General features: G+C 42.6%; 2 protein-coding genes across 2 annotated transcripts in view; one reads left to right on the plus strand and one right to left on the minus strand.

The window, feature by feature from the left end:
* Positions 1-1,457: 1,457 nt before the first annotated feature.
* The window catches only part of LOC115576984 (transmembrane protein FAM155A-like), a 31,914-nt gene continuing 11,650 nt past the window's right edge, over positions 1,458-21,721 (minus strand). The window contains exons 2-3 of the mRNA XM_030409723.1: positions 7,851-8,022; positions 1,458-5,402 (exon numbers count right to left, since the gene is read on the minus strand). Coding sequence (XP_030265583.1) covers positions 5,104-5,402; positions 7,851-8,022 — 471 coding nt within the window. The 3' untranslated portion in view covers positions 1,458-5,103. The remainder of the gene's footprint in view (positions 5,403-7,850; positions 8,023-21,721) is intronic.
* The window catches only part of acp2 (acid phosphatase 2, lysosomal), a 90,381-nt gene continuing 76,210 nt past the window's right edge, over positions 7,551-21,721 (plus strand). Inside the window, exons 1-2 of the mRNA XM_030409722.1 lie at positions 7,551-7,636; positions 16,668-16,808. The gene's annotated coding sequence lies outside the window, so the exon portion shown is untranslated. The remainder of the gene's footprint in view (positions 7,637-16,667; positions 16,809-21,721) is intronic.

Raw genomic sequence — 21,721 nt, forward strand, 5'->3', positions numbered from 1 at the left:
TGTTGGATGAAACACAAAACATCGGCAGAACATTTCACAAATCAGAAATTTCAGTCTTTCACAAGATCGAATGTAATGTATATAATACAATCACAAGCTGAATCCAACCTGACGTATAATAAACACAGATTTTGTTTTTAATTTATCATAGGTTTTAAGAAGCCTGCCCGAGACGTGAGATCATTTCTTTGGGTACAGATGTTTTGCCCGTTTGGAGAATATTTATAACTTCATCAAGCTGATGATGCCCACAGGTGTGAAATCAGATTTTGAGACTCTCCAGGACTAAATGATGTTTTGCACTTGAGGAAACACTGCTGTGTGGAAAGAGGAAAGAAAATGACTCATTGGGAGAGCGCCTGATGGAAAGCAATCAGGACCGGAGAGTGAGTGGAAATGAGAAGTGACTGCTGTTCTGGTTGGAGAGTGACAGGGCATACAGTGCTGTAGCTGCTCATAAAATCTGCTTCATGAGGACATCTGGTCTGAATTTTTGGATATGATGCTATACTTCCCTCTGCTGGCCAGTGTGAGAAACTGAAATGAACTGTGTGTGTCACAGCAGATGCTTTACTATCTGTTAATCCAGATAGTGTTCCAGAAATCCAGAAAGTGTTGGATATTAAAGAGTCAGTTTAGCTGGTTTATTCAGTTATGCATCCATGTAATGTGCTTATTTACAGCAGGAATTTCTAGTTGGTGGAAAATGACTTTGACATCGTTGTTGCCCTCGCTAACAGGCTAGATTTGGTACCACTTGTTGAGCTTGCTAGCTACAAGGAGGCAGGGGGCATGAAATCTGCCAGGCGATGAGGGTGTGACGAACAGTTTCCTTCTGAATTACAAATGTACATTAAGTCAGGTGTCACTGTGAAATAAAAGCACATTTTTGAAAATAGGTGCTTTGAAATAGAAATTCTGTCATTGTGAAAATTAATGGTAAAATAAAATTTGTTGAAATAATGAGTTGAGTTTTAATAATCTCTTGAAATACTTCCCCAAAACTGTTGCTTTATTTATATACTCGACGCATTTTATTCCAATGCGCTTATTTTTTGAAAGGTGCAATATGTTAGATTTGAGAAATGTTTCATGAGCAACAGATTGTGAGCAACAAAAGCAGTGTTGACATTAGGACGTCTGAGTACTGCTGTTGCAAAGATATCTACTGAGGTTAGCATGCTAACCAGCTAGCTCCAGCCCGTCATGGTCCAAAGCTTGTGGTGTCAACACCAACACTACCCTGGTGCTCCCAGTCCGGACCGCTACAGTAGCTAATGGAAGCTAAGGCTAGCAGCAGTTAACGATCGCTAGCGATACACAGCACCCAATTTGTTGCTATATAAAGTAGACAGATGGCAATTTTTTACATATTGCACCTTTTATAACACATTGACCTCATTCCGATTCCATAACAAAAGTCAAAGACACCCAGTGAAAAAAATCACAAACACCAGTAATGTTTAACATAATTTATATTTATTTTCTTTTGAACAAAATGTTAATAAATGTATTTGTTTTACGTCCAAAAAAGATCATGACTCGTGGGACGCATTTTATAAATAATTTCATCCAAGTCTTTTGTAGAAAAAAAAGAAAGTAAATTAGCAAACTAAAGCATCTCTAGTATGACAATATGACAACTTCATCATATTTTTTTCTCTATATTTGAACCCTTTTTCTCAATTCAAGCTTCATTTTTTTTGTATATTTTTCTCAAGACCTCTTTATCTCGTCTTTTTAACATCCAACTTAGTCCTACTCATCAACTCACACCACTGCTTTAGACAACAGAAAAATGCGGCAAAAATCTCAAAAAACAGACAAAAACCAAGGAGGCGAACAGAAAACACAGTGAGATTCCAACAGTGGGGGGGAGGGAGGGGGGAGGGGAGTGTTGGGGAGGGCTGGGAAGGGTGGGGGCGGCCATTTTGGGATCCCACATCCTCAGAACATATTTACAACAGAAAGGACAAGGGGGATTGGTGAAAGTGGCGGTGGTGGCGGTGGTGGTGGTGGTGGCAGTGGTCAGGGAGGGTAGGCGGGGCTCATCTGCATAGATCCACAGGACTCAGATCGTGGACAGCTAGAGATCGAAGGGACGGAGAGCACAAAGTGTGGGCCTATTACATCCGCTGCTGTCTTCAAGGGAACGTTTCATCACAGTTTGTCAAGGGAAAAAACAAACGAACGAAACAACACGTCACACGAGAATACCAAGCAAAGAGGGACCAGAGGGCTAAAGTCTATGAGCTGCATTTTGTTGGAAAAAATCCAGAGGCAACTTCCGTTTGAAATCCGGCTCCCGATGATGAGTGTGTGAAGAGCAAACCCATGGTCGTTAGGCGATGTGAGGCGAGGTAAGGTCAAGCTGTTAATGGGGAAGGGGGGGGGGGGGGGGGGAGGCGCTGATACCATGTTTTTCACAGCCAAGAACAATTTGGAGGTGAGGTTTAAATTCCAATCTGGCTTTCACTGATCATTAGAGGCAAAATGAGCTCCAGCATCCTTAGCTTTTAGTTCTGGTGTATCACTAGTTGCTCACAGTATCAGATTTTATATGACGATTAAATCTTTTCCGTCCAATCTCTACATTCCTAGCCAAAGAGGGGAGTTTAAACTCTTCTTAATCCCTGCGTGACTCGCCCTCGTGTCAATGTGCACTTTACTGGCAGCAGCCATGCAAAAAAAAAAAAAATGAAAAAGAAGAACGTTATCGGATGGATCAGCCCTTGAAAACTCCTCACACTCCTCGCACGCTGACACTAACGCAGCCCTTTGCTAGTCTGAGACAGACAGCAGGTGATCAGCTCGTCTAAGGGTACTTACGAGTCGACAGATTGATTGTTTGATTGATTGATTGATTGAGTGATTGATTGATTGGCTGGTCACTCGCACTGACTTGGTAAAGCCAACGATAGTGAAGATGCCACAAAGTACACTAACACTGGCTGTTTTTTTGTTTTTTTTTCTCTATATTGCTCCATTGCCAGTATCTGCCTCACTGGGCGTACGCAGCAGAGAGGCACTCAAAGATCCGGGGCCTCATTTATCAAACTGAGCACAGAACAAGTTCTAAATGTGTGTGTAGAAAATGTCGACACGTCCCCAGAATGCCATACATAGTCAACCACTCGCTTGAAGGGCAACACTACCACCTTTTTGTTTTAATTGTTCACAGGTCTTGGGGGGGGAGTAGTTCTGCAGATGTGAAAAAAGTCATGAAAAGCCTTTTGTGGCTCCACAGGAAGCTGCATGTAATCTGACAAACTGCCTCCAGTGATGTCATTCATTGACATAGTTGCATTGTGGGTAATATAGGTGCCAGGTTATGAAAAGGAAGTAGAATTTGTGGAATAAAAAAAGGCGACATTTCTGGTTCTGCTGTATCGATTTTGATCATGTGTTTTTAAACTGTGCATAATGAGTCCTGCCTACATTACCCACAATGCACTTTAGTGACATCACTGGAGACAATTTATCAGAACGCATGCAGCTGCCTTCTACAACCTTTTCCACTATGTATTTCTTGTCATGTGACCATGATTGATTGAGCATTGAAAGCTGCACTATCAGGGATCAAAGAGGACGACCACCAGTAAATGTTTCCCTGCAGATATTAAGGAACTACATTTAGCTAGAAAATGAACTCCAGGGAGATGTCTCTGGTGGAGTGGCATACCGTGATGATGATTAGCTAATGGGTAGCTAGCAAAGCATTGTCTTAGAATGAGGCATGTGTTTGGATTTTAGCTTTTACTTTGACCCCTCAAATCACATCCTTCTTGAAACTAAGCCAACGCTGAAGCAGCTCCTGCGTCTGTTTTGCTGTGAGTTAATGGCATAATTCCCTCAAGATTAGGTTACATTAGATTATAATCATTAATGTGTTGGAAATCGTTCAGTTTCTCCATGGTTACTCCTGTACCACTGAGGTTTTGTTGGTGGGGAGTGGTTCTGAAAATCCACATCGTCAAGCACAAGAATAAATTGATATATTGGATTTCTGTGAGTAGAAACAAGCATACGCACGTTAGATAAATGAGGCCCCTGGTGTTTTGGCATCATGCAACTATTCTCTAGTGTACCTGGGTTGTCCCTGCAGTCTCATGTACGACAACTCTGAGTACTCTGTGGCGTTAAGACGAGCCACCGGGCTGCCCGTCTGCAACACCGACTCTACCGTATGAGGTAAACTGAACACTTTAGCAACCAGAGAACACCACTTCCTGTCCAGGAGCACTGCCTGGCGACTAAGCGACTCAGCACGAACTCCTGCAACACCGCGTGAGCATTAGCTGACCTGTCACTACCTTTTCGCCACTCCATCGCTCCTAACTTGCTCAATGGCCCAACAAGTTAGAAGAGAAAGCGAGCCAGTCTCAGAGCACTTAAGGTCCTAAAACATGTAGGCATGTACTGTCGTAAGGGGTTGAAAATAAGCTCTATTGGGACAAAATACAAGCTGGATATAGAAGAATCACATACATTTTTTGTTTTCAGAGAAACAAGACCCACATGAATGATGGATGAGCTGGTCCTGGCAGGCCCTCGAGCGACATCTCATACAAGGTAGTAAGACGACGCCTCAGAGGTGATGGAGAGTAGGTAGTGGAACACAGTTGATATGTCAAAACATTCTGGCACCTGAAAAAATGCAGCAAAAATCTAAAGGTAATGATGAGTGAGAGCGCACACTTCATCGATGTCCGTTTTTTCCTCCGACGTGCCATCCATACACACACCGAAAACGGAGGGAGAGGGTGGAGAGGGGAGGAAGGGAAAGGGAGGGGGGAGGAGGGACAATATGCTAGAAAACATTTGGATGGAATAGAAACAATGAGCAGGTTTCAAGTGGCAAGAGGTCAGTTCTTTAGGGGGGTGGTTCTCAAACATCTCGGTTCGGTCGATGTCCAATCCCAGCACCCTTAGCTCCAGTTAAAACCCTCCCACTTCCTGTGGTTGATGGTTCATCTGCGGCAGATTGTAGAGGCATTTCCCGCACGTCTCGCCAGATGTGTCCCTGGCGGCCATGACACTGTAAAAGCCATAATCCTCTCGAGCGACATCACTCTTTACAAGCACCAGATTCAACCCCAAGGTTCACTCCTCGTTAGAAGCGCTCTCCTCCGGCGAGAAAATGGCAGCCACGCCCACCAGCGTAGAATTATGGGAGGCTGAAATGATGATGACAGTGTGTAGGAGGACGAGGGCCAGCAGGCAGATCTTCAGTCGCCCGCTGCACAGTCTCGGGGTGGCAGCAGAGGTGACCGAGGCCCCCTCGGGCTGGCAGGAAGAAGCAGTCCTTTTTAGTGTCCCGCCTGAAGGGTTGTCCATTTTGGAGTCCCATCGGACGTCGCAGCACTCCGCCTCACTGTCTGATAGATGATCTCCCAAGAGCCCTGAGAAAGAGGTGACACAGGAGAAAAATGCTGACTTTTTCCTGCTGTACAGCATGCATCCATTAATAAACAGCGTCAAGGTGGTTTGGTTTGCTGGTATCAGTGACGATCATGGGCTGTCATATCATGGGACACTGAAGCCAGAGTGTAGCTTACTGGTAACCATCCACCACTGACAATTATAATTATGAGATAATGGTAAATATAGTTATTATCACTGGCAGGCTACTCAGCATGAGACCTTCAAAAAAATGTGACGTGTTAAAAGCTGACAGGATGCAGGAAACTCACTATTGACAGGAGAGGCCCCATATTTTTTCCCCGCTAATGTTACATGAAATTGGCAGGAGGAGAGCGAGTGAGCTGTCAACAACCGGTGAACAGCAGAGCCTGGCAGTGTGTTTTGGCTAACAGAGCTAACGAAGCTAACACCTAACGGCACTAGAAGAGCTAAACACAGCAGGTTTGTGTTCTGCTCAGAGAAACATGAAGCATCGCACAGTGAACTGCAGTTTAATGTGCCAACGCAACAAGTTTACAGTCAATACATTTACTTGAGCTGAGCATAGTTATATATAGATGATAAAAACAAAACAAACACACAACATTTTGATTTTTGGGACGGTTTAAATTCACTGCTGGATGGTTAAAAACCTTTTTCGAGAAGGTCCAGAGCAGTGGTGAGAAGGATCACAGGAATGTCCGTCAAAGGTTTGCTAACATCAAGCTAACATTAGCTGCTGGTTATACTAAACCAGGCAAGACTGTATGAGCACAGCCTGTGAGTGTGTTGAACTGAGAAGGAGTCTTCATTTGCATTTCTAAAAACAGCATTTGTTCAAAACATCAATCTTATTTGCATCGAATAGTTATATTGCAGCACAGTGAAGTCATCTCATCAAATCAAAATCAAATGAAATCAAATACATTTTATTTATATAGCCTATATTGCCTCAATGGGCTCTACAATCTGTACAGTGAACAACATCCTCTGTCCTCACACCCTCGATTCGTGTGGGGGAAACGTTTTTTTCCTTAATGTTAATGTTTTTTTGGACGTCGTTCAGCTCTGTCGATACATCACTGGACCTCAGTCAGTCGCTGTGATCGCTACACGGAGGACCAGACACAGTGACCCTCAGCTGAACTCAAATTAAAGTCCACGGCCACACGCAGGGTGACGCATCGCTGCATCTGTAGATGACTCTGGAAGTCTTAACTTGCCAGAGTGTGAAAGGAGCTGTCACTGCGCTTATCTGCAAAGGGAAAACCTCACTTAGCTCTCACTGAAGGAGAGCAGAGCAGTCGAAGGGCGATGACAGCCGATTTAGGAAGGGCTGATATGGCATGAATAAAACGTATTCCTGGACTTAAGACTCATCAGGGATTGAGATTTAGATTTCGTTTTTTTAAAAAGCAAAATCCTTCCCTACATGTTTTCTTTGTGCCCTCTCCTTGATGTAGACAATCGCCTGCCACACCTCTCGCCTCATTTCCCCACTGGCTAAATTAAAGGTGTTCTTTAAGTGTGATGTAAAAAACATGTTTTCATTATGATCCATTCATTATACCCAGATAAATTGCTAAGAATCTTACAATGTCCCTTTAAATAGCGAGAAAGAAAATTCCAAGATCCGTCCCTTTAACCAGATCCGCACCAAAAGTGCTGGAGCTAGAAACACCCTCCACTCAAGTTTTGTGGAAGTCTGTTCAGTAGTTTTTGTGTAATCCTGCTGACAAACCAACCAGCCAACAAATTAACAAACACACAAGACTGGGTAATTATGAGTTTGGGTAAACATCTAAAAAAACCTCCCACCCTTTATTTTCTTCCCCATTATTAAGTTTTCTATAGTCCCTTAGCTCCTAAAAATTCAATACCCTCTCATAATTGCCAGCGCAGGTCCTCCCTGAGCAGAGGCATCACCAGCCAGAATAAATATAAAACACCAGAGTGGCTGTGGAGGGCCGTACAGATGACGCTGTAGTGTTGCTCAGCTCTTCCAGATGACTTGTGTGTTGGCATAAAGCCAGCATTCGGTCCTCGGAGGTAGAGTCCTTGGTGAGTACTACTGTATAAATTGCGGTAAATATTGAGAGACAGGCCAAATTCAATTCATCAATGCATTGTTAAAATGTCCTTGTCAGACTTCGGCTGTGCTCAGAAACACCACTAGATGTCATCAGAAAGCCTTCAGAAACACCTCACCATTCTCCTGGAGGGATACCATCCAGTAAGTAAGAGGCACACACTGTGCATGAATTAATACTGTGCAATCGTTTATCAAATGCAGCTCAGTAACATAAATTAAATTAGGAGGGCTTCTCTGAGGCGGTAGAGAACGCAAGGCCGCACAAACACCCACACATGCAAACACACGGCGGCTGCTGCTGCTGCTGCTGCTGCTGTAAACAGGAAGTAACACGGGACAGTGAACGGGTGATAACCTGTGCAGATGAAGCTGGGGCTGCCGCCGTGGATCAGGTCGTCGTTGTCAGGCAGGATGAACGGACAGCTTTGCTGGACCTCCAGGCAGTACTGGTGGCACGGTACCCTCTTCTGACAGGACTGCTGGGTGGTGGGGAAATACTGAGCGCACAGCCAGGGCTTATAGGCCGTCTGAGGAGGAGGAGGAAGAGGAGATGACATTAATAGATGCTGGTTCATGATCCACTTGAGGATTGGCGACAGGCGTTTGGCTCCCTTTGTTATTAGTAGATCTATACAAAAGTTTTTCGTCCATTTGTCATCAACATCTTGTACTGCAAAGTAATTACATGTATACTTAATATTTATACTGTTCCAAAATGTACTGCCAGTATTTCATGTATTAATGACAGCTCAGGAGATTTTGGTCAAGGTTGGTCTGCTCGCAGGGACACCGGATCAATTCTGCTGCAGAGCATTCACTAACAGAAAGTAAACCATGCCAGATGCAATGAAACAATTTGCTTATTTATGGGATATGGATTATGAAAGGCTTCTGCAGCAGTCAGAGGGTGTACAACCTTTACAATAACGTTTATTATTAAAGAAGTTAAAGACACTTTAACACCAAACTAGGGCTGCAACTAATTAGGTTTTTCATCAATTAATCTGCCAATTAAGCAAATGAGATGATGTTAAAATAGTGAAAAATGGCCATCACCATTCTCAAAGAACGCTAAAAGACAAGCAATAAATACTCACATATAAAAGGATGGAATATTTTTCAGGCCTTAGCTGTTAGAGCAGAGACCCCCCACTACTAAGTATACTGTACACAATTCTGTTGCATTTTAAAGTGGGTCTGCGTTAACGTGTGGGGCGGCCTATCATGCAGTGTATAAACAAATCAGCAGTAGTTGTAGCATGGCTGATGTCGGCCTCGCCCTCTACTGCCTTCAAAAAATTGAGAGTTAAATCATTTCATCCTTCCTCAACATATCAAATCAACAAAAAGTAGTGTTATATGATTTTATGTGTGGACAGAGATGCTGTGATCAGGTTATTTATCATCTGTTTGATGAACATTTGTTGGCAAGTGTGTTGTGTGATGCCGTGGCTTGGAGTTCAGAAGATTTTCCCTGCAGGACATAAAGTATAATCTAATTTTTATCTAATCTTATCTTAATCAATTCTTAAAATCGTTGCTGATTAATTCACTTCTTAATCAACTAGCGGTGTCAGCGCTTGGGCACACAGCTATGGAGTGGTTTGTCAAAACACTTGAAGAGCCTTATTTTTAATTTAGTTTGCTGTGTTTATCCAAGTATGACAATGCAATTCAAAAGCAAGTGGCACCAAATACCCTCATCAAACTCAAGTTTCTGTCCTCTTCCAAGTTAAATTAGCTGTAGTTCACTGTGAGGCAGAATGTAATACAAAATGCACAGACTTATGTGCATAAGGAGACAGATGGTGACATGTAATAGCCAAAGCCTCCAGGCTTGGAAAGCTTAGCATTACAAAATGAACCAAGGGCAAACCACAGTCTGGATTCATTCTCGTTTTTAGATATTTCTTCATGTGCTTTTTAGTGGGATTAACACAAGAGAAGGGGAATTAAAGCAGAGAGCACAGACAATCCACTGTGCAGGGACTGCAGTCGGATTGTTCAGCCAAAGTCTTTGCCGACCTGGTGGGATGAAAGGTCATCAGAACTGCTCGACAAACGGCCTGCATGTGAGTCCGTGTGTGCTCCGTCACACGCACTCACTAAACATGTTGTTTACTTAAATACAGAAAAAGTCACAAGCAAATAAAGAGCAACAACCCAAACTTTGGATCAGAAAAAAAGAAAATAAACACTTGATGTTTCAATAGAACACAGCAGAATACATGACTTCCCTGGATGTCTATACTGAAAATGAGTGCGTGATTTACAAAGCATCATAATTTATCCAGACTACATTTTTCTTTTTAATTATAGTAACATAACATAAACAGTGCTTAATAATGATGAAGCAATACTCTTCACAGGAACTTAAATGACTACGAATAACAACAATAAACACAGATACAATAACAGGCTGACGTTAGCAGAAGAAAAATAAGACTATACCTTTAAACACCTGCAGTGGTGAGATAATATTAACAACTACTGAACTACGACTTTAACTAGGTACATGCTACATGCTAGCAGGTCTGTCAGGCTGCACTTAGTCACACTGTTGCTGAAGTCAGCATGCTAAAATGCTCAAGACAACACAGCTAACATGCTAATGTTTAACAGGCAGCCTGTGATGTTCACCTTTTTAGATTAGCATTTTATATAGCGTGCTAACACTAGCTAATTAGAAAACACAAAGTATTTAGGAAGCTGCTGAGTATCAAACTTTTTTGTGATTGTGTTTTAAGTCATTTGTGCTAATTAGCCACAATTGCTAGAGCCACGCTGCTAGCGTGGCAAGACAGTTGCCAATAACTAATTAAAGCTGCATCATCGATTATTCTTTAAAAAAAAAAAAATGTTTTAGCTGTTCCGATAATCAGTTTATTGTTCCAATCATTTTTCGATCAATATTTGCCAGTTCAAGCTTCCTAGTTGTAAGGATTTGCTGCCTTTCTTTAACATTTATGATAATAAGTGAAGTGTCTTTGTTTTCAACTGTTGGTTGGACAAAAGAAGCAATTTCATGATGTCACTTTGGGCTCTTGGAAAATGAGATGAGTATTTTTGACACATTATAGACTAAACGATTAATAATTATGCCTAATCTTTGAAACGATACAGGCATGTAATAAATAATTAGACACTATTCAGGTTTCTATTTTGATACAAGCTACAGAAATCAAGACCTGTGCATGTTTTTTGCCATTTTAAATGGGAGACTTCTCGTGGTTTTCAGCTACATAAGTGAACGTGTCATGCTGTGTCACCAACCAGGGAGCAGTCCTGTGCACGCTGATGCGGTGCCTCAACATGGACAACCCACACAAGGTTACTCTATTGTCAACGGCAACAACGTCGACTGTGTTTCCTGTAACCGCATGGCAACACAGTATGTCATCTGTCAGCTCAAGGTCTGTTCAGTAGTCGATGGAGGACATGTGCTACTATTAAATTTAGAAAAAGCAATCGAGATAGTCATTTGACTACCTGACACATGAAAGCAAAATTCAAGTCATGAACAAGACGGAACAAACCATCAGTGGTTATGAGTTCAGAGGATAATAAAGTGTTGAGATTGACTGATTTTACATCAAAAAGTTGCTATTTCTTAATAAATCAATGATAAAAGGGGCCCTATGTAGTTTTGGAGAAGAAATTCAAACTCAAAATAATTTTAATATTAACAATAATAGCTTCTTTTTTTTCCCCAGTGACTGAATACATTTTGCCAAAACTTGATCATCTTATTTAAATGTAAATGTTACAAAAGCGTGATTAGTGCACTGAATGATGTTACATCATCTCATTCCCGATAAGCCCCGCCCACTTCAAACCAGTCAAAAAAAGGGTTTTAAGAGCCCTGTAAAGTAACAATATGATAAATTATCATAGAAACACTTTTTCTCAACGCTATTGGATTTACATTTCCTCTTTGTTGCTAAAGTTTAGCATTTAGCCACCTACAGAAACATCACCACCAACACCAATCCCATGGAGAAGGTTGTCACCGTAGACAACACACTGCACATACACTTAATTATCCCCTGTGTTATTTAACCACAGAGGAGCGTCTGCGGCTCGGAGGGACGATGGTTAACTGCCATTGTGGTTTTATAAGTGTCATGGATGTTTGGTTAAATTACACCCAGGACCTCCACAAGGCTAAAACGGTAAATCTTCTCCCCCCACTCTCCTCCGACCTCCCCGGTGTTTCCAAGCGCTGACGAACCAAACAGGGGTCTGATTTGTTTCCTGTTTAGACCGATACACAGAGATAACAAACACTGCACGGGCAATTATAATAATTATAATAATCTGATTATGGTGATGAGGATGATAATGACGAGAACAGCGTGGACCCAAATGCTTCGTAAAATCAAATATATTCCTGACACGCACGACTTAATGTTGATAGAGTGCGTGTGTGGGAAATACTGTAGTGTTGAGGTTGAATCCTCGTACCTGTTTGCCAGGTAATACACTCATTCTTCCAAAAAAATAAAAGATCATCACTCTGAGGTTTGAGTGGCTCAGTGGGAGATTTGTCTCCATTGTTATCCAGGTTATGCTCCTGGTGCAGGCTAAATGATGTTTTTCTGCGAATATTCTGTCATAATAAACGTGTTCATTCAAAACCGTAGTGACTACACCTCTTTGTATGTTAGAGGGTAATTTGGATAAATCACACCGACAGTTTAATTCCCATGATCCTCTGCCTTTGGCAGCAGGGCTCTCTCCGTCTGCGTGGAGGAGAAACTGGCTCAAGGCCAAAGATGAAATCCCTCAGATCATTGATTACATTTGTGTTTTTAAGAGTTGGTGGTGTTCCGTCGGAGGTGTTAAATCCGTGACTGAGGATTTTCAGTGCGGCGGCTTCCTGTCTGCGCAAATGGCTGCTGTTTAATTCGCCATGATTTAGCATAAATTCTTGCCAGCGGTGAGATAATCCGTCTAGGGATGCTGCGGCTATCAAAAGAGAGCCAAAACAATACGATCGCAGTCAGACAGGAAATCTGGGTCCTCCTGAAGATGTATGCTGGCAGTTGCCAAGGTAACCGCTTTTTCTGCTTTTCATTAGAGCTCAATGGGTACTGCCCCACTCTCTGCTGGTTCTCTGTTTGTGTGCACACGTTTAGGCGTCCGTGTGTGTGTGTGTGTGTGTGAGTGTAAATGTGCGCGTGCGTGTGCTCAGCGTGAAAAGGGAAGCGTATGAGAGCAAATCGAGTTAGTCAGGAAGCAGGCCTGGAGTCTGATTTGATCAGTCTAATGTGTGATCAGTGTGAATGGGAACCTGGCACTCAAAAAGCCTCTGTCGCCATGCAGCTTGGTCTGCTTCAAACAATGTACCGAAGCCCAGAGACACAGACAGGAAAGACACCAAGCTGGCCACCGTTTCCACCGGGGCTTCACGCCTGCAGCTGGTTTCAGCCCCCCAGCCTGACAATTTGTACACACAAAGCCCATGTAGGTGTTGCATCGGCCAACACAGATGAAATATCAAAGATGAAATCCAGGAGAACGAGCTCCTGGTCCCGTTTCGGACATGTGCGTTAACCTAGAGATGTCAGATATGCCAAAAAGACGTTTCCTGCCAGTGCTTACATGCAAATCTTTTGAAACCTAAAAATAACATTTAAAAATTAAGATTCAAACGCTGACGCTTTGGCAGATAAGTGTCAGCAGCGCTGGCATCTGAATTTCACCACAGTGATTACTATTATATAAGGAGCCGGCTGTGGAACAAGTCATGGACAACTTCTTATTTTCTGTAGCATGCAGCCCTAGTACTCCTGGACCGGCTGCAACTACAGACAGAATACAATGTTCAGAAGCATATTTGAAACCACAAACGACTCTTGGTTTGAAGTACATTGCTTTTTCATTTATATTGTACGTCTTTATGCACAGTCATGCCACGAAACCTCAGACTTTTGTCAAGAGTCCAACTTAAACTAAAGCAGATTCATAACAGCAGGCTTAAAGTCAAAAGTAAAGTGAAACTTGAACTCTCCTCACTTTTCTGTAAGGAAACTATAGTGATACTGCAGTTTTTGGATACAAAATGGATAAATGAGGTACAATTAATTATATATTTTGGGACACAGCATCTAAATTTCAAACTTTTGGCTTTGTTGTTCTTCTGACAACAATTAACTACTATGGCAGTTAACTACAATGGTACGCCTGCCTTCGGAGCCTATGGCCACATGTTTATTGCTTCTGGGTTTAAAAGTGGATTTATCCTCACTCCTGTTCAGCCTGATTGCAGCAGTGATCCGCAGATGTGACTGCAATCGTCTGGCATTTATTTACTGTAATATAGTGGATAGTGGGCAGAAAGTGGGAGCTAATTAGCCTAGCTTAAGAAAGAGTGGAAGTTACTTTACTATAGCCCACGTTTAAGATAGCTGGTCTTGCTATGTGATGTTTCCACTGCTGAGCCAATCGCAGCAATCACCGTAGTCCTGTGACATTACACAGATGGGACAATGTGATGACGATGTGAGCTGCTGACAACCAGAGACACTGTATTACACTAATTTAATCATAACATGGAACCAAGTTTTCATGCACCCTTGGGGCGGCTGTGGCTCAGTGGGTAGAGCGGGTCGTCTAGTGATGAGTAGGTCACCAGTTCGAATCCCAGCTCCCCCTAGTTGCATGTCGAAGTGTCCTTGAGCAAGATACTGAACCCCAAATTGCTCCTGATGAGCAGTTGGCGCCTTGCATGGCAGCCTCCGTCATCAGTGTATGAATGTGTGTGTGAATGGGTGAATGTGGCATGTGTTGTACAGCGCTTTGAGCTGTCGTTAGACTGAAAAAGCGCTATAAAAATGCAGACCATTTACCATTCACCCCAATTTTACATTCCTTTCTTTGGTTGATGCGGAGGTCTACCAAAAAACTGCAAAAATCAAAATAAACACTGAGGTTTTACAGTTTATGCTGATTTATTAAAATGCTACTACTTTGTGTTTCTGCCTGGAGCACAAAATAACCAACAGGTTGGACAAATGTGCATCTGATGCCTTCAGGGGGGGTTTCTGCCTGTGTGCTGTCATGTAGCATCAATCAATCTGAGAACGAAAAACATTCAAATCAAATAGTGTCTCAACAGGGAGTGTGTGCGTTTGAGTGTGTGTGGCGGTCACACTATTTCATAATGTACTGATGTCGCAAACAGCAGGTAGTGAGCTGTCACTAAATGTAGAAGGATGAGGAGAATTACTGAGCTGCTTTGGTGCTCTGTTTAATATAAATTAGCAACCACAGACGGAAAAGTAATGTTTATGATTTAATGAGATGAACCCTTGTTTAATTCTACAAAGAACTTCTCGGTGCCTGGCGTCGAGGGGAAACACTGCTCAGCTCAGATGGATAACACACCCCCATGTGACTTTTGTGTTGTAAAAGCGGGTCAGTTTTGGTCATTCCACCAGCATCCAGCAGCTCACAGGCAGCGGCCGTCTCAGGCTGACAGCTCCTGTAAATCTGACGTGCGGAGAAGCTCTTCCTCCATTCTGCTTCACCCCGGCGCAGGGCTTCCCCTCTACATCCCCATTCACATGCCTGTCATCTGATACAGAGAGGACTGTGGGAGAGCTCGTCTGCAGACAAGAGGAACCACTGAGCAGCAAGAGAAATATAAGAGTTCCCTCAATATTTATTCTGTCGCAAAATAGCCACCGCCGCAAGGAAACGTCGAAACTAAAGTGACTCCAAAGCAGCAGCCACAACATAAAATGAAATGAGAAAAAAAGAACCATTAACCATCACAACTTTATGTTTTCATCTGTTAAGATTAATTTCATTTTGATGACTTGCAGTAAAAAAGCTAAAGCTAAGCTAAATTAAACAGCTGAAGGCAGGAGCTTCATATCCATATCAACATGGGATATAACGTGTTAAACGACAGAGTTAAAAGGGGCCGGCCAGGCTAAATGTTTCTCATTGTTTCTAGTTGTTATGCTAAGCTAAGCTAACTGCCTGCCGGTACAAGCTTAATATTTATTCATACAGATGTAAAAGTGGTATCAATCTTCTCGTCTAGCTTGTCAACAAAAGAAGCGTATTTCCAAAATGTACTGTTTTAAACTGTTTTTAAGAAGTCCTTCAGCTGAACCCTCATGCAAATCATTGAAGATACTGAAGAATAACCATCTTTTAAAATATAGAGCATTAAACATTTGAGTTGGTGCTTTTCTGATCTTGAAAAAGTTATAATGATGTTAAATGTCTGTACAGTGAAAACAACTGTTACAAATTCAGCCAATAAGTGGTCTATCCAGGTACTGTTCTCGCCTAAATAAGTGCCAAGCTAACTGTACTCGTGTTGGTTTAAGCTGCGGGGTGCGTAGAAAACTTTAACTCAACACACCACCAAGTATCAACACGCTCTTTCTTCCCATCAGGACGTTGTCGTCGCGCTCACACACAGCAGCTATAAAGTGGAATGACAGAGGCGGCTAAAAAAAGCATATGAGTCAGCTGCAGAGTGAGATCCCAGTTAGAAGCTGAATGACACAGATCATTACCACTCGCACAAATCACAGTCGGGGTAGAACAGGAAGCAGCTCTCACACCTGGACTATTTTCGGACATGTTTTATGCGTTTGATTAGACTTTTCTCCCCCCTAGAAGCAAAATGTACTGAGTGTGCAAAAAACGTGATTCCTGATAAAGAAAAATCTCAATTGAGGATGTTTTTGGGGTGGAACTCAAGACGGGGACACGTGGTCCGAAAATTGAAAGTGTGTTTTCTTATTCTACACACACACAACATAAAAGACACATCGTGAATTCTACCAAAATGTCGTTGACAGGACTTTGATGCCCTCACAATTCAAATCTCAGCGGCCGCCTCTGGTCGCTGACGCAACCCTCAGATAATCCAGCCGGACAGGGATGCATACTGGTGTCTGTCTTCCTGCATTGATGTTCCTACTTATTGCATCCCATTCCCTGGTGATGTAACGTATCCAAGGCGCTGTGTGTGTGCTGCTGGAAAATGACACTCTGAGGCAGAGCGCTCTCGTCAAATTAGATGGTTTGCAATTTCAGTGCAACCCCTTGTTTGTACGTTCACCGTGTCATCTTCTACCTACTGTTGAAAACAAAAAAGGTAAAAGGGAGGACTACAGGATTTTAAAGATGTCTGTTTCTTTTCCAGATCTTTTCTGGCCAGGAACGTTTGAAACTGGGAGGAGAAGACCACGCTGTAGTTCATGCTCAGACGAATGACATCAGGCAGAGTGGCTGACACTTCACACAGAGGGAAAATGGATCACGAAACAGCCCCGTAGATCAGAAGGTATTTGAACTTTTCTCCAGGCACGATAGGAGTCTGACAAGTATCTACATAATTATGCGGCAACTCCCACGCCCATTAATAGGTTCAGTCTTATCAAAGATGGGTTTTAACCGCATCGTCAAAAATGAAAGCATAGGTAAAGTTATTATCCACAAGTGATACACATGCAATTATGTAATCCAGGATAATTTCCTTTGGGCAGTATAAATAACTTGGGTCACTTCGCCCATGCAGGTGAGGGTGTTTGTGTGATGCACCCGTTTCAGTGGAGAGCACAAAAATAAAAAGATTCATTTAAAAACATTAAAAACTAAAACTATCAATATAATGTGATGGAATAACAGTTTAGATGCATGACGTCTGTGTGTTGTGTTGTGTTGTGTTGTAGAGATACCTGCTGAAGTTAGCATGCCATTTAGTTAGACCCAGCCAGTCCTGGTCCAAAGCTCCCTTGCTAAGACTAACATGGTGATCTGAGCTCACAATATGGACCACTAGCTGCACTGCTAACTGAGCCAAATAGCTAACGGCAGCTACTGGTAGCAGCAGTCCTCTGGTGATGTGCTACCTCCCATTTGTTTTTGGTCGGAATGTAACAGGTGTCCAATTCTTACGTATTGCACCTTTAATTTACTTAGTTGTGCGAATGGCTAAATAAATGCTGTTTTTACATTTTCACTTTAAGAGAAAGATATATTGAATTAATTTGGCTTATATTACACAAGTTAAATAAGTTATTAAATGAGCCAAAAAGTTGTCATAATATTAATTACTGTACAAGATCATATGATATAAACTTGGTATATTTTTATATCATTCTTTCAAACAACTACTCGTGATATATCAGCATAACATAACAACAACATAATGTAGCTAGCTGACGTGTCAGATCAGGACAGAGTGTCAACATAAACACCTAAAGAACCTTTTTTTGTGTGTATTTTTGTGTTTTTTGTGTGTATGTTTCAATATTTGTGTTGAGACAAATCCACAGTAAGGATTTGTCTCAACACAAATATTGAAACATACACACTCACAAATTAAACCAGTTGTACGACGCCGCTCTGCATCAGCCTGTTGAAGATTAACAACAGCGCACACGCTGCAGATTGGCTTTAATCCACAACAGAATGGAGTTATTTGGAAGACTTAGACGAAGAAAATAACTGCCGAAACCAGAAGGAGAGGAATTTGGCAGGAACATCCTGCTACTAGAAGGAAAGTGTACTGCAATTCTCTAGGTACTGTGCTTCCTTAACACTGTATTATGGCTCAGAATTAGGCTTTTTCTATTTCAGAGGAGTTTCAGATGCATTCAAATACTGTGTGTCATCTGTTTTTTTGGCTTGAAAGTTTTTATTGTGATACAGTTTCTACATGACGCTTCAGTTTGTCGTTAAGATCTTCAAAACCAAAGTACCACACGCAACGCGGATGCACATTCTGATCTTGTGACGTTGATTAGTACTCCATCAATAGTATTGACAGGCCTCCAGAGGTTTCCAGAAACCCTGAACCTTTTAACTGGAAATGTCATGTAGAGTGCACGGCATTATGGGGTGCCAAAGCTGGATGATCTGGATCCACCAATCAGGACACAAGGCCAAAGATGCCGTCCATTTCCCTGAAGCGTGTTCTGTAGATCAGTTCTGAGAAAACATGATCATGAATGTGTATGGCAGGATTTGTTTTCAGCCTGGTTGAACACACGGAGCGCAGCCGTGAATCTGTTAGATTACAGAGCAGGTAGATCTATGAATTGGCTTTCCATCTGTTGTGGGAAACAAACCCAATTTCCAGCAGATACGAGATTGTTTCCCAGGTTTGGTTTCATGTTGAGTAGATTAAGCCGTGCTCTGGTCGCAGGATCCCATTTGGCTCGGCTCCAGCTCTGCAGCTCTCCTCTCCAAAGGTTTAAAGAATTCATTTTCAGCTGTATCAGAGCTCTGGGAGGCGGCTGAATAGGTCAGGGTGGCTCTGCTTTCTCTATCGATGCAGGGGCTGCTGACTGCAGGAGGCCTGACCTGAGCATAGGACATATTGACTGAGCAGACCTCCCCAGAGATGTCGCTCCATGATAAACACAGAAAGATAAATGCTGAGTGGCTGCTTTGAAGCTTTGACACACGAGAACTGACACAAACTGGACCGAGCTCAGCGGTACTGTTCACGCCACACATGTTCGTAAGGGAGCTTTACTATTATCAGAGCCGATTCATCCTAAATGAAAATATGGCGCAGGCGTGCTCACTAATGCTTTTCTTGATTGATTTGTTTGCACTCGGTCACCTCATCTTTCATTCTGAGGTCACTTTTATCCTCTTCAATCAACACTTCATTTTACCGCTCTGTAAATGTCATAGTGAGCCCCAAAGGTGCCTGAAATTGAAATTGAAATTGCCCAACATGGCTACACTCACTGCCAGCAGTAGTAAACATCAACATACCGCCAAACATGGCATTCGGCTATCCCTGCGGTCTCTCAATGAAGGAACATGTACATTAGCCTAGTCTTACCTGGTATATATGACCGCTAGCTTCTGGTGGCTAACATTAGCCATGTCAAGTGAGACACTTTTTTATCTTGAGACGTTTTGGAAAAGGTTCATATTAAGTCTGTATAATCTTTATGCAAGTTCATTAACTCTATTGTGAGGATATCACAGTGAACAATTTGCTGACTTCAGGAAACAATGCATGAGCAGAATGACATCATGCAATTTTCAAGGTAAACACTGTAAATGACCGTCATTACCAGCCGAGTGTTGGCAGTAATGACAGAGGAAAAGAGGAGGAATGGCCGGCCTGAGGGGGGGGGGGAAGAGCAATCAGCATATAGATTTATTAGGCCGAAAGGGAGGGAAAATGTGAGAGGTCACTGCTTGAGTGATGGAGGGCAGATAACTGTGGTCAAGACCCCGATCCTTATGTAACACTGCCAGTGTCAACATTAACCTCAGTAACTACCTCAGAAAGACTGAGGGTGCCGTGATCATTAATTCAGGAAACTGGAGCAGCTCTGAGAAGAGGGAAGTTGCTGTTAGCATACAGCTAACTGCGTCTGACTCCAGTTCAGTGAAAGGATTAAGCAGAAGGCTAACACAGTTCGGGCAAGGTATCGACAAATTAACTGACGAGTCTAAAAGCAACAAAGCCTCGACATAACGCTTATTTACTGGATCTAAGTTTGGAATGGAAACATGGCTGCTATGTAGAGCTCTGGTCATATTATACCTCAGAGCTATCCGTGAGTGTAGGATTAATATACAAGGACAAAATGGAAGTTTAAAAGCCAAGGGGCCTCCCATTCCGCCCACAAGCTCCTGTGATGATACACCCTCCCCCCTCCTCCTCCTACATCTCCCCCATCTTTGCAGTCAACATCGCGGCCTTGAGAGCCAAACTCCTCGAGTCACCGCATGACAACTTTTTTTTTTGATATCTCTGGGACATATTAGGGCTGTTTTGAAGCGTATAAACGAGATACAGTCCAGGATTGAGCGATTCAACATCTGCTGTTATAACGGAGCAGAACAGTGTTGAGGAGACGGGCCTCTCAGTGTGACAGCTCCTCACGGCACAGCAGAGCAGCTCTCCACTCAGGTGGCCACTTGGCAGATCAGATGTGAGGATTTTAGAGTGGAGGTCACGCAGGAGCGACATCAGGACTGTGGGTGTAGCGGATGGCTCTGTTAACTGTTTGACACCCTCGGCCTCTTCTCTGCTAAATGGAGACGCTCTCTCAGTCAGATCAGTAGAGCCCTACAGACGGGAGGAACGCTGATAGAAGACCGAAAAGTCATTTCTGCGCGGCAACTATGATACTGTCAGGGTTAAAGTTATGGTAACGTTAGGTAACTAAAACACTTATGGTCAGGGAAAGAGCTGCAAACAAACACTGCGGGTCTGTGAAAGGATGCAAACGCTGGTCTCCTGCATTAAAAGAACATTATGTAACTTTATCTTTGCCTTAAAATAACAGCTTCCAAATCACTTTGATGGTGCAGTGACGAGTAACACTGCAAATGGTGTCCCTGCTGGATCATCAGAGTTTCCTGAAAGCAACTTTTAACTGCTGCGTATTTAAGCTAGAAGGGAGCTCCGCTAGCTGACTCTGCTCGCCTCCGTACACAAGGGATACACTACGTCTTGCTTTATGGAACCATGAGGGATTACATTAAAGAGGCTACACATGATCAACGGTCACTAAAAGAAATACTCCTTTATTGTAAATCCACTATTGATTTGACACTGCAGCTGATACGACTGATCACGTGTAACTGCATTCTCTCTACCGCAAGTCTTAGGACGCAGCAACGCCTCCTCTCACTCCTGCAGGAGGCAGCGTGTTATATTATACCATAACTAGAAAGAGAATAATGTTTGAGCAACGTTTCTGTATATGATGTATTTTCTCTGCACACATGCCTTCTTGCGCCACCGCTTGTTCTCTTGGTTTTTCTGTTTTTACATTCACACAGCCTCGCCATAAGTTAAAGCTTTATTGTTCAAAGGTGGGTGCCTTCGTGAAAGAGAAATCCCCCGGCGTTGGTAATCTTTACATAAAACAAATATAAATTTATGTCAATCACACGTATTATCCGATCAGATCTTTGTTCATCTTGGGGGAATAAATGTGCAATAACTGTCGGGTACACTTTTAGAACAACACTGAATGAGTGATGTTACAATTACAGCGCAGAGAATAAAAGTCCTTTGAGGAATTATACGTCAACGATTGCTTTGTTTTCATATCACATCTGCTTATCTCAGGCTGAGTAATGATACACTGCAGAGCCTCCAGCCGGTTCTAACACTTGTACAACAACAAGTATTGTGTGTGTATCTTCAGCCTGATATATCTTCCTCCTCTGTGCCACAGAGCTCCATTGTTGTCCATAAAACTATTAAAA

The sequence above is a fragment of the Sparus aurata genome, chromosome 24 (genome assembly GCF_900880675.1).
Source record: "Sparus aurata chromosome 24, fSpaAur1.1, whole genome shotgun sequence".
NCBI classification, from domain to species: domain Eukaryota; kingdom Metazoa; phylum Chordata; class Actinopteri; order Spariformes; family Sparidae; genus Sparus; species Sparus aurata.